General features: G+C 35.4%; 1 protein-coding gene and 1 pseudogene across 1 annotated transcript; one reads left to right on the top strand and one right to left on the bottom strand.

The window, feature by feature from the left end:
* Positions 1–3132: 3132 nt before the first annotated feature.
* LOC121742328 (cytosolic Fe-S cluster assembly factor NBP35-like) lies at positions 3133–5134 on the top strand. Its single transcript, XM_042135439.1, has 3 exons — positions 3133–3338; positions 3410–3511; positions 4122–5134. Exons 1-3 carry the CDS (start codon positions 3296–3298, stop codon positions 5054–5056), a joined length of 1080 nt encoding a protein of 359 aa, XP_041991373.1. The 5' UTR covers positions 3133–3295; the 3' UTR covers positions 5057–5134.
* A 644-nt stretch (positions 5135–5778) lies between these two features.
* LOC121741531 lies at positions 5779–13753 on the bottom strand (annotated as a pseudogene).
* Positions 13754–14518: the final 765 nt, after the last annotated feature.

Genomic DNA, 14518 nt, shown 5'->3' with positions numbered 1-14518 from the left:
TCACAAATAATAATTTTATTTATATAAATTATACTACATCTATTAGAATAACAACTATTATACAAAATCATACTATTAGTCTACTACTAATATAGTATAAACTATATTATACCACTAAACAAAACATTCTTTAGTTATCTATTTTTATCATTATTATACCAATTATATTAATTGTTATTTTTTTTCACATTTTAATCAATATATTGAGAAAAATTAGCAACATACTTACATTTAAATCCAATTATTTGAACATGTTCACATTCTATAAATATACAAATTATGAGCAACATGCAACATTCAAATTTAATTGAACTATTCTATTTGATTATATTATTATCTATAAATTTGTCTTAAAAATGAATTATAACAAAAATAAAGATAAAGTTAGTGAATAATAAAATGTAGTAAAAAATAAAGAAAAGTAGAAAACAAAAGAAAGTTTTGCATCCCACATTGGAAAAAGATGAATGAATGATCTAAACATGTAGTTATACAAGAAAATACTCCAACATATTTTGTCCCACATTGAAAGTGAAACACAAAATATTTAAGGATGTCTCTATAAAAGAGAAACAACCAGGAATGGTTCTTAGAATCATAGGCTCGACAAATAAATATGGGCTATTATGAAATTATTGTATTTCTTTATTTATGAAAATTGATTTTTATATATAAAAGTTGATTTTTATAAATAATAAATTTTTTTAATGTTATGAACCGGCGGTTTTGAACAGCCGGTTCCGGTTCACTATATTTCTGAACCTGAACCGGCCCGCTTGAACTGCCGAACCGCCGGCGTCAGTTCCGGTTCTGGTTCATGAACCGGCGATTAACCGGCGGTCCGGTTCAGATTGTGCATGCCTAGTAACATTACTCATGCCGAATCTCAATTTTGGTTGTTGGGCAACATAGTGATTTTGAAAACCGAAATTTTTTACTGAAAAAATGGAGTCTTTACCAAAATTACATTTCTTTATTACAAGCATTCCGATAACTTTAGAAAAAAACTAGGCAGACTTATAAAATTTAGATTTATTGGTAATTATTCTATAGAAAAAAAAAATCTGATTTGCATACTACTAGTATGCATTGTTGATGTTTTTATCCCAAATACTACATTTTTTTAATTAATAGACGAAATCATTCAACGCATCAGTATTGACATCTATAAGGGGTACTATTATTTATTTTATCATATACTCCTATCGTCTATCAGTTATAACTTCGCTAACAAAATTCGTCTTTAAATAATGGAATTTTCTGATCAATTTCCAAAAGTTGGGAAATTTACTTGTAACTTTTATTGTAACTTCTTCATTAGTGTTTTTTTTAAAATGAAATGGAGTGTTGATAAAATATTAGTACTAGGGTTTTTGGGCTGAAGGAGAACGAAACTATTTTGGCTTTCACATTATTTTTCTGCTTTCGGTGGAAATTGAAGAAAAGAGATGTTTGGAGGATCTTCATAGATACACGTGTGTTATTTAAATTATTAGGAGTATAAGATTTGGACATGCAAATAAGTGTTTTATGAATATATAAATCTCAACTTCAAAAACATATAGTACTACAAATTATATGAATTTAATGACGAGTACATATCATAATTTTAAGTGGTATTACTGGAATTTAATTTGAAGCTAGCTATCCAAGATCCTATATCTTGATTTAAATTGTATTTATCACTTATTTATATCGATAAAGTATCATGTCACTACAGCGCTATTACCTTGTTAATAATATATGTAAAGGCTAATAGTAATGCATGACCACAATCACTCAAATATAAAATGCTTATATTATGTAATACTCTTATACTTGACATGTTAGGTAAAGAGAGAATTAAAATAAAAATAAAGTTATTTTTGCTTTGAATTAATGAGTTATTTTGATGGAGACAATGAAAAAGAAATATGAAGCCAAGGAAAATTGATATCAATGATTTTGATGCCAGATTTGTGGACTATATTGCTAAAAATTTAAGATAGTGTTACACAAACATAAATGTTACCTACTCAGACAGAGACATATGGCTTCACGTGTCGGTTGGTCACTTGGCGTGGCAACCCCCATTCTAAGAGGCTGTGACTTTTTAAGTTTGGTAAGGAAATTTGGTTTCGGTCAAATTTGGATTTAATACACTAATACAATTTTGTCATAATTAAATTGAGTCCGTATTTTTTTTATAGAAAATAAAATATTAAATTATTCTTATTTTATTTTTCATTTCTTATTTTATTTTATTTTGTAGTCTTTTTCAATTTATACTTTATTCATTTACTTTTCAACACAATTTCTTAATTTCTTAATCACGAATGGGTTTTTTTAGAATAAAACGCCCTCATGCCTAATAAGGGCATTTTTGTCACTCCACTTTATTGTTGGCATCGCCGACTCTGCATTCCTCCTGACTTCTTGTCGTTGTCCTAAAAAAGCCTAGTTAATTGGGCGTTAAAATTGATTTTTTCTATTTTTATGCAGCAACCCTCACGTTTTCACTGATTACGGATGGATAAGATCTCATGTACTGGAATAAATCACGATAACCCATTGTCCATCAAAACTCATCTCGTCCTCTTCTTGTGTTGTTGATATGATCGTGTTGAATTCATTGTGTGACTCATTATTCATATAGTCTACATATATCGAAATAAGATACTTGGCTAGAAAATGAATTTATCATCCGCCTCACTACTCTTTTGATACTCGAAGTTCGTTATTTTTGGGAAAGCTACAAATATTACTCGTATGAAGTAGGAGTATTTTTTCCCCTTTACTCTTTATTTGGAGTTATTTTTTTTAAGAAGGAAAATCGCTAATAAATATTTAAAATTTTATTAAATTCTTTAAAAATCAATTAGTAAAAAGCTACTACCATATAAAAATTGATTTTATTTTGCAATTATACAAGTTAGAAAAATACGTATATTGTTTTAAAATCAATCGACGTCATATTATTCATAAATAGTTTTATATTATTTAATTTATTTATGGAGGAGTATGATTTTGACTATCACATGTCATAGTAATTTCATTAAAAAGTTTTGAAATAATTCTCAATCATAACTTTATTAAATCTTTAAAGAGTTGAAAAACTGACAAAAGAACATAAATCCACTTTCTTTTCCAAAAATGGAAAAGAAAAAAGAAAAATAAAAGTTGGACTTTGGCAGCCATCTTCTCTCTCTAGGGTTTTAATAGTTTATTCACTTTCTCTATCTAGCAAACTTTGCACCGAAATACTACTCCTACTTGGCAACAACCCATCTCCGGCGGCTCGCGACGCGTTACAGCCATGGAAAACGGGGACTACGAAGTACCTGAAAACGCCAACGAACGTATGTATAACCTAAAGTATTGTGAAATTTTTGAGCTGCTGAAATTCTTATATTTCCCCGTTGAATTACAGATTGCCCAGGAACACAATCTGAATCGGCTGGAAAATCCGACGCTTGCGCTGGGTGTCCTAATCAGGAAGCTTGTGCTACTGCTCCCAAAGGACCTGATCCAGGTCGGTTTCAATTATTATTGTTGTGGTCTCGGATTATTCGATGCGTTTGCTCGTTTTTAAGGATAATTATTAATATGTGTTTTGCAATCAATTTGAAGGTGATAAATTTGTAATCTTGAAGCCGCCCTTGTGTAATTGGCTGGTATGAGTGCGTTAACATTTTAGAAGGAATGTTTAAAACTCAGTTTGTAGCTTTTATTAAATTCTTTGACTCGCTTTGATGATAATGAAATGATTGCTATATTATCCTGTTGGCTATCAGATTTTTTTTTAATTCCAGGTTGTGTAAGTGTAGACTTTCATTCTAGTGATTGAGTAATTGATATGTTTGGTACTCTTTGGATTGGATACTCACTGAATGTTGTACTTGATCGGTTGCTGTATTATCGGGGAGCACTGACTTTGATTAAAAGTATGATCTCTTTGGTTTTCGGGGATGAATTTCATGGCATCTTGCATACAATTGAAGTAAATCATCTCTAAAGTCATTTAGTGTCATCCCTTTTATTGTTGATGGAATAAGTGCTCATTAATTTGTGGTTGCATTGGATCGTTTCCATTTTCATGCAATTATGCTAGTGCTGTTACATCTGACTACATTTCTTTGCAGACTTGGTCACTATCATTGAAAGAATGGCAACAGTTAAACACAAAATACTAGTCTTGTCTGGCAAGGGTGGTGTTGGGAAGAGCACAGTTTCAGCTCAGTTATCTTTTTCCCTGGCAGCTATGGGTTTCCAGGTGGGCCTTCTCGATATTGATATATGTGGTCCAAGCATCCCAAAGATGCTCGGCCTTGAAGGGCAAGAGATCCACCAAAGTAACCTTGGATGGTCCCCTGTTTATGTCGAGTCCAACCTTGGGGTCATGTCAATCGGGTTCATGCTTCCTCACCCTGATGAGGCTGTAATATGGAGAGGCCCTCGAAAGAATGGAATCATCAAGCAATTTCTGAAGGATGTCTACTGGGGGGATCTTGATTTTCTTGTAGTTGATGCACCACCTGGGACCTCGGATGAGCATATTTCTATCGTTCAGTTTCTCCAAGCAACTGGAATAGATGGAGCAATAATAGTTACTACTCCTCAGCAGGTTTCTCTTATTGACGTAAGGAAAGAAGTGAGTTTCTGCAAGAAGGTGGGGTTGCCGGTTCTTGGAGTTGTTGAGAATATGAGTGGTCTATGCCAACCCTTGTCAGGTCTCAAATTTCTTAATGTAACCGAAACTGGTGAACAAAAAGACATGACGGAGTGGGTTCTTCAATACATGAGAGAGAACGTTCCTGAAATGTTAAAATTGGTTGCTTTCAGTGAAGTGTTTGATACCAGTGCAGGTGGTGGAGCTAAAATGTGTATGGACATGGGTGTTCCTTTCCTCGGGAAAGTTCCTCTTGATCCTCAGCTATGTAAAGCCGCTGAAGAAGGAAGGTCTTGCTTTGATGACGGTAAATGCAGCGTGAGCGCCCCTGCGTTGAAGACCATCATAGAGAAGTTGCTGTCGGAACTAAAGGTATCAAGACCCGAAATAATGGAGGATGGTGCATAGTTGTACAACACATTTCCTTACATATAAACCATGTTCTGCACTTTGATGCTAATCTCTAGTTAAAGTTATTGTTCATAACACATCTCCACACCCTTCATATTTTTGCGTTGAGGCCTCTCAGTTTTACAGATTCATTACAACAAGCCTAGTTCAATGATATGATAATCGATGAAACTGTTGCATTTTAGCTCAGTATTCTGTTGTCTGGGCAGTCCTATCATGACTCATTATCTATATTTTTTTATCTTGTTACTGGAAATATTTATGCAGCTATTTTGAAGAAAAAATTGAAATCGGTGATTGTATAGTATTTTATTACCTTATGGTAAGAGATGTATTATGCAAACTTGCTTATATTGGAAGAAAGATTAAAATAACCCCACATTCAATAATCTATTAGTGTCAATAAACATAGCTCAATAATCTAATAGCCGAAGTAAGATTACAATAACCCCGCAGTCAATAATCTACTAGTGTCAATAAATATACATCCAGAATAATCTAATAATACTAGTACTAATAAACTACTACTACTACTAGTGTATTAAAATCTGGCCATCAAAGAGTTGAAACTTTAAACATTGAAGCCCAAATAGCATAAAATAGCCGCCAGAATATTCTAATAATGCTAATAAAAAGTTATTTAATAATTTTGCAGGCCACACCTATTCATAGCATATTAATATCATTATTAATGTACACATAATTGAAGTGACATCCGGTAATAGAATAATATTTTGTGTTTAATTCATAGATAATAAACATCATGAGGAGCTTGTGCAAGAAAAAGTTCAAGAACAAACGAATGCATACAGTCAGTTACCATCACTTTTCAGTTTTCATGCAAAACTGAAAAAAAAATTACATACATAGGGAAGGAAAAAGGAAAGGGAAAAGGGAAACATAACTCTAAAATGCAAAAGTATTAAACTGAATACATGAGGAACACAGACTCATACAATATCAAGCTCATAAAATAGGACACAAAGCGATTTCAGAAAGCAGGAATGGAGTTTAATGTAACCTAGTCAGCTCTTCCACTCTCTTCATAAGTTCTTCCACATGAACATTCATCGACTTTGAAATCTCCTCCATCTTATTCCTGTTGAGATCAAGGAATGATTCGATCAAATCTCCATCTAAGAAGCTTTTAGCTTCAGCGGTCTTCTTCTCGTTGTAGAAGGATCTCCACTGCTCGTGGCTGAGGCCCCCCACGCCCTTGATCACTTTCCGCAGATTCATCTGCAGCTTCTCCAAGATGGCGTACTGATCATGGGGGAGAGAGGCAATGACCCCGATCACTCCATTGACAGTGCCGAATATGACTGTTGGGATTTGGGCAACATCGGAATCTGGCAGCCGCATGACTAGTGAACCGTGTCGGAAACGATTGACGAATTCGCCAAGATGGTATTCGCCAACAACCTCGAGGCGCCCACGCTCCTCGTCAGTTGCTCCTTCACTGTTTTTACCGACAGTGAAGAGATTGAAATTATTCTCGGCTCCAAGGTAAATGTCATCGTCCAGAATCTCGACAGCTGACATCCAATTGGCGTTGTAGTCACGAGCTCGCTCCTCGATAGCACCCTCCTCATGCTGAGTATAACAGCAACCAGAAAGTCAGACAAAACTGTAAATTGAATTCATGGTGGAAACCTTGCTGTATCTAGAATTTAACAATAGTAACCTTGTAAATCAGCAACGACATTGACTTCATCAGATCACCAACTACAATGAAATCCCCTCTAGTTTGTACATAAAGGGCAAGTATGTGGCCATGATGTCCGCATTCAGATTGCAATTCATGAGTGCCATCATCCCACCGCATCCACTTATACAGCTGGATCTTTTGATTAATGGCGGCAAGCAGTTTCCCGTTGAAGGCATTAAGAGAATAAACAGCGCCTTTGGTTTCCTTCTCAGCAATTAGTTGGAGTTTTCCATCTTCTACAGTGAAAACTAAAACCCGACCCTGACAAAACAAAACAAAACAAAAGTTAGCAACCATAACATATCCAAAGTGACTTTCATGAATCACAGGGAAAGATTTGGGATAGGAAAAAATAAAATAAAATGAGAGAAAGCACATGCACTAAAAACATTCAAGTGCACATTCCTCTGGGCAGACAGCTGAAAAGAGTAAAAGATAACCTTAGTAGGTTCATTTTCTTCCGGCATTACATATGCAGTCCCCACGCAGTAGTAGACATTAGGGTCATCAGAGAATGAGCAGCTAAGGACAGAACAACCACATTCAAATTGATCCAGTGGATAGGTAGATATGAAGTCGAATGTCTGGTCATCTAACAGGCGGACAAAGTGCATTTCAGAGTCATCTGCAGCTGACTGGTTATATTTTAAACTACAAATGGCAAATGTACGTGTTTGTTCCTGATGACATATACGCCGTGCATGCTCCCCAAGTGGGATCGAGCGTATGTGAAGCTTTTGAATATCATCTATGGTTCCAATTGTTAGTTCGCCCTCTTTAGCAATAGCAAGGCTGTTACAGAAAAACTTTGTTCTCAGAGCACTAATTGTAACTAATATGATACCCTAGCAAGAAGGAAGAAGTCATAGGTCTCAATTGCAACTCACACCCTTTATGATGCTAGTATTATATAAGATCAGATATTGTACCTGTCGGGGGAAAGCAGCTGTGTTGAAGGGGCACATATAACTTACTTCTTTCAGATTTACATAGCTGTAAAGCAATTTCTTGTTACTGCTATAGATGACAGTCGGTCTATCAGAAGCAGCAAATACATGTGTGGCATTCTTTGATGAGAAAGTTCGCAGTGTAATTGGTTGGGTCCCTAAAGAAACTTTCTTCCTGTCTGTCAGCTCGCCATTGCTGGTATTCAACACAAAATTCAACAGGTGCCCATCCCCAAGAGCACATAACAGATAAGATATCTGAAATTGGAAAGCGGCAAATCTGCCCATCAGTCCCACATAATTAAAGTGATGTTAATTATGAAATTAACAGAATTAAGATGCAACTAACCCCTTCAAAAGCACACAAAAGTACAGAACGAGGAATGATCTCCCCTCCCAAAAGCTCCTTTGTTACAAGGTTCAAGTCTGGAAGTGAAAATATCCTAACACTTATATCTGTCCACATTCCAACAGCAGCTAGTTGACTGCAGTGTTTGTTATCACCAATTGGATTGATGTCCAGACATGAGATGTCGTACTCCAACTGGATATGTTTCACTTCTCTTAGAACACCATCTCCAATTTCTAGATAAATCAAATGCCCACCACCAGTAGCCAACAGAACCTGTCAAAGAAAAAACATACACTCATGTAACTTTGATGAATGATAACTTAATTCGATGCTAAGGCTCAGTGGTAAGCTTGTCAGATAAATCAAATTTAGTCACATAGCTAGTGATTAATAATATAATACCTGAGTGACACTGGCTGTGGCAACATTGATTGAATAACCTTCCGGAGCAAACCATTCGTTACGAAGCTCTCTGGTAGTAGAACTGACTAGTCTCACTGTACTTGAAGTAACCTGTGTGATACACATTCTAGTGTAAATCTTTGCTAATGAATCAATGTTGAACTGTTTTATGGAGAAACCGAAAGCTGAGAGTACTATCCTTAAACCTTGAGTTCTAATTCTTAAGAGAAAGTTGCAGGTTTCGGATAAAGTGTATGCCAGGATTTTGTAAAGAAAAATCACCCACTTAAAAAAAGCACAAACCAACGACAGCAATTGCTTTATTGTACTTGAGTCTCACCTAGGATTAAGTGGCAACAAATTAAGGCAATTAAACACAAATCCTAAACCAAGTTTATTTAAAAGCAAGAAGAAAACTTTGAGCTGTTGAAATAAAACCAAGATTCCATACTTTGATATGATCATGATATTAGGATTTAGATACTGCACAGTCACCAAGCTCTCTGTTAATGAAATTATAGAAAGCCCATGGAAGTATTACGAATGCTGAACCAACCATACCTGAACAAGTTGATCGTATGCAGCATCATGACAAAACAGTGTCTGTACATTGGAACAAAAACCTTCAATCTCAGTTTCCTCCAATTCATCCTCAATATTCATTGCCAAAATACGTGTCTCATTGATAAAGCTGACAACTAAGAAAGTGTCATATGGATCATCAGTAGCTGGTCGCAGCGACCACATGCCTTTGATGCCTTGAAGCTCTACAGATGCCTATGCATGATATTGAATTTAAAATACATGAGAACGTAGTGGAAAATATATTTTTTGCAAGAGAACTTTGCCACAGTTACCTGTTCATTTATTCCGATACCATTTCGCACAATGCGCAAAGAACCATCCTTATAGGCACCTGAGCAAGTTACAACTTGACCTTGGCCTTGCCTTTCCAAGTCAACCACGCAGAAATCAACAATTGGCCCCAAATTGACATATCTTTCAAGAACTTCCACATAAGAACCTTTTGCATCCGGTTGAAGATTAAGCTTTATGAGCTGGAATATGAAAAAGATATAAATTAAAACTACAGCATAATAGGAATATGACATAAAGGTGCCAGACTCACAGTGAGAGCAGTAGCCATAATTATTTAGTCAGATTATGCAAGCCAAGTCCAGAACTTGGTAATCTTCACTAGAAATCAAGTAAAGCAAGAAAGTCAAGATACCATTTTACAAAGATGCTATAAAATCAAATGTGATTTCTCAAGGAAATCCCAGTTTGCAAACACACCTCTAATAAATTGGGAGATGAGAACTTTCTTGAGATAAGCAAAACCAAACAAGAGTATAAAAAAGGGCTATCTGATGAACAATAGCAAGGCTACACTTGATATCTTCTAGAAAAGGATGGATCAGAAAAAGGTATGAAGGGATCAAACATACTTGGATCGGCCAAAAGTAGGAGTGGTTTACATAGACAAATTTAAAGCCAATGAGTACTGAAATTTAAACATGTAGTATGGACAATGATATCCATAATCTCAGTAGCTAATAACAAGTCTCCACATATTCAGTTCCAAGAAAATATACGCCATTAGATAGATAAAATGAGAAGCATATTTAAACCTGTGAATCTCCATAACTTGAGCCAACAAAAACAACGGCATTATCAAGATATTATATGGACGATGCAATAGATGTTTCCCCCAAGAGCTCAATTTTGAGTCCAATTACTCTAGTAAGTCACAAAAAAAAAAACAGACAAAATATCAGAGGCTGTCAAAGAGTGAAGTAAAAGATGACATGCTTATCTGAGAATAAAATGGAGTAGTAGAAACTTACTTCTCCTTTTCATGAGTTATAACAAGTAGATGCAAAAGCCCATTATGATCTCCCAATAAGTAGCGTGAACCGTCTGCATCAAACCTTCCATAGGCTCTTGTAATACACTTTTAGGATAAACAAATAAAAGTCAGTAAAAGACATAAATGCGCTAGTATAGACCTATCATGAGATAAATACAGCTTACAGGTCTAATTGGGATTGCTTTGAAAGCCTGGGCACTGCTATACACGATTGTTTCTTCACCGATAATGAGGACACCACAGAGAGGAGGTGGCACTGGGATTAACAAATCCGCCCCATTGTTGAGATTGTTTTGAGACCTGGACCTTCAACAAAATCTTTATCCTTCAAATTAACTTCATATGTTTTAATGTGCCGAGCATCCTTGTTATCCTGCTCGTCATGCAACAATTATTAAAGGCCAAGATCATGTGTGTTAGGTCAAAAGTGTACAACATCACCAAGTACAAACAAATATACAAAAGATAACACAGAAAAGATTAACAACATAATCCATAAAGGCTCTATGTCAAATGCTTACTCGGACACGTATAGGGTCTAAGAAAGAGAGTGACAATGTAAAGGGTACATTAGTTGGAAATATCTTAGTGCTACCATGAAGCACCTCCCAAAAAAAATCATCAAATGCTTAATTGCTGATAGATGTAGACAACATACACTAGAGTAGACCACATATAAAATCTATAAGAAAGGATTTGATCAAATGTGTAAGATACACCACATATTATGGCAGCTACCACGGTTTAGGCATACTCTATATACCTTGATGTGAGGAAAACACCAAGACATGATAAAACACTAGCTATTATTACTTACTACTTAGTCAAAAATAAAAATATACCTGGTAAAGTACAACAATGGTCGGCTTAGGGCAACCATACAAAAACTTGATATCTAAAACCTGAAGCTCCTCGAGCCTGAAGAATCAACATATAAATTACATGTACATTAGACATGTTAATCAAAAGCCACCTAAATATTAAAATATCACAATAAAAAGATGATCCTAATTAACGGGCTATCTTCAAATGAAAGAAATGAAATTTAAGCAAAACAATATATGAAACACAAAATGATACATGTGGCTTGTGGAAGGTGTACAAATGTGGCCATCTTAAGGTGTTTGGGGATAGTCTGAGAGATGACGAGGTCGATGATGACCGAGCTGAGTGGGTGCAGTGAGATATTTCATCTTCCACTGTGAAGATAGGATTGTCAAAGAATTGCCAAGATTGTATTAGGATGGAGTCTTGAAGATGCAAGTGTGAAGTGGAGTCGTTCGTATTGTTTGAATTGAATTGTTTATTGTTATTTGTTGAGAGTCCTGTTGGTAGCAAAGTCTTCTGTGTATTCTTATTTATAACATCCGATAGTTAGAAGGAGGATATCTTTTGGAGAAATTAGTTGGGACAGTGTGAGCACCGTGGTCCTTTGCGTGGGGATTGTTTCTCTTTGAGTTTGTCTTTCAGTTATTGTGTAGAACATCTGGTGGGTGGGTTCTCATTTCCTATTGCAATGTCAGTGAGTAATGAATTGGTTCTTTAAAAACGTAGTGAACATTTAATTTGCTGCGTTTGATATTGCATTCGTATTGTGCATTGTCAGTTGTATGAGTTTGTGGTAACTACAGCCTTTACCCTTATCAAAAAAGGCTCCACCTTCCGTTCCAAATAGGTAGGTTACTAAATTCAACTAATGGAAAAAAATGCACCTGATATTAAATGCCTCTTTGAGTAGGCCTTTATTATCAAATGGGATGACCTAAAAACAAAATAAAACAGAGGTTCAAATCAACTGGAATACTACTTAAGTTTCAGTTTTGAACACTCCAAAAGTTTCAAAAAGAGAAATAAGATTGATACAGCAGAATGATCAATACCTTGAACAACCCATCATATAGATGAAGACCAATCAACCTGCAATCTGGATCAACTATTCCAATCTACAAGAAACACAATAAATAAGTCATGGACTGGCTATATATTCTGAACCAAACAATGTGAGATCAAGACCATAGAAGAAAGTACCTGTCCATTATCTGTGGGTCGACCAATCCGATCAGAAACATCACCCATGGCCCTGTTTTAGAAATGGAAGCCAACCCAACAAAAAGAGTAAGTTTGGAATCATTTGTGCAAGCTAGCCACGCCAGAAAATATAATGATTGAAATGAGATCATGTAAAACAAGAAAAATAAGGTTTATTAAACTAACAGGATCATACCTAACTGAGAAGTGTATACATCATATGACCACATAAAAATAAGGTTTATTAAACTAACAGGATCATACCTTGTGATAACCTCGCCAGTCTCGGCGTCCCATTGCAAAACGCAGAATTTATATCTTTCTGTAGCTATGAAAAGGAGATCTTGTGTTTCTCCCTGTTGATTTTAAAAGTCTTAAGATGGCACTTCTCTTAATTTCATGATAAAGTATATGAAAGGATGTAACAAAATTGCATGAGTTTTTCTCAGATGGAGCAGTAACCAGTGAAGGGTGCTTACATGTGGGCGAAAAAGCTCGAGCGTGGCAATTCTCCCATATATCGGCACATCCAACATAGGCTGCGAAACATGAGCAAAATACTTCTAAAGACATGCTTCACAAAGTCCAAGTAGAAATCATTTCAATTTTCAATAGGTTGGAACGACCTGCACTTCTAAGACTTCCTAAAGTCTCACCCCAAACTAAAGACAAAGCTAGCTAAATATAGATAAGGTCAAAGCTTGATTCCCTCTCCATCATCCCTAACTCACTGTGACTCCTCATTCCCCATCATTTGGAAATGGCTTTCCACTAAAAATCAGAAAGGGAAACATAACATGTACACCTAATTCAAGGTCTCGTGCAATTGAAACTTCTTATCTAATCAAATTATGAAGAAAAACATTACTCATTGCAACAGACCGCCAATCTCACACTAAACGCCTAATCTAACTTGACCGCTATACCTGTAAGCCTTGAGGCGAGAGCAAATGAATCTCTATCCGAGTGCATTTCCTGAAAACAGAATTCAATCACCAACATTTCAAACTTCGGGAAGGAGACTCGCAGCCACAAACTCCCGTAGATAAGCAATCGAACTTCATATTCCCCTCAAACTTACGCAATTATAAGATTGAGCTCCTGCGGGCTGGTGAAATTGCCGACGCACGAATGCGTGATGTTGGTAGGATTGTGCGCTGTCACCACGTAATTCCATATACTCATCTTTGCCTACTGTATGTATGTGTGTGTGTACAGCTTCCTACTAAAGGCTGGATGGATATAAACCCTCAACACTCCAATTCCTCTGATATTTGGAGAAGGGGGGAGGTTCCGCTGCCGGAAATAGCTCCGATTGTAGAGAGGGAAACTGAGCTTATTTGCAGTGTCGATTTGTGCAGAGAGAGACACCGAGGAGAGAGATAGCATAACGTGGGCTTCTAAATGGGCCGATGTGGTCGGCCAATATTTATTTTAACCTTCTCGTCAGTTTCCAATTTATGCGACAAAAACCAAAATTAATTTTAATAAAAATGTGTTATTACTTTTCCTATTTCTTGGTGATTGTGTTTCACAAATACCGAATGACTACACTAAACGAACAGCTTGCTTCATTATGCAAAAATTAAGGTAATTACATATTTCATACAAAATATTTTACCTTTGTTTCAATTTAGTACAAAAAGTATTAAGTTTATATATTTCATAACCAAAAGGTTTATTTAGTGTTCTAAAATAATACATTCTGTTAAGTCCCTATTAACACCGTTACTTCCAATTACATCATACATACAAAAAGTTTCATCAATGTTTCAAATTTGTACCAAAAATTTTGAATTAAAACTTTCCATTTATTATTTCAAACACAATTATCTTTATTATTCACAAAAATGAAAAACACGCAGAAAAAAAATCACCACTCTTCGCCATTAAATTAGCGAATTGGATTTTATTGTCGAAGCTTTCTCATGTAACAATGGAGAATACAACTAAAAAGATATTGAACCTTTTTTGTATAAATTAAATATTGATTTATTGACTGTTTGAAGCTCAAATGAGTCATTTTGTAAAGATGAAATATGGAATTATTTGATACTATGTTCTATAAAGAATACAATAAAAAAATAGAGTATATTAAAAAATAGAATTTTTTTAAACCACGATTAATTGGTGGAAGAATTGATATTAATTG

Source organism: Salvia splendens, chromosome 7 (assembly GCF_004379255.2).
Source record: "Salvia splendens isolate huo1 chromosome 7, SspV2, whole genome shotgun sequence".
Classification (NCBI taxonomy): domain Eukaryota; kingdom Viridiplantae; phylum Streptophyta; class Magnoliopsida; order Lamiales; family Lamiaceae; genus Salvia; species Salvia splendens.
The sequence above is the reverse complement of the archived record's forward strand: the minus strand, read 5'-3'. Positions and strand labels throughout refer to the sequence as shown.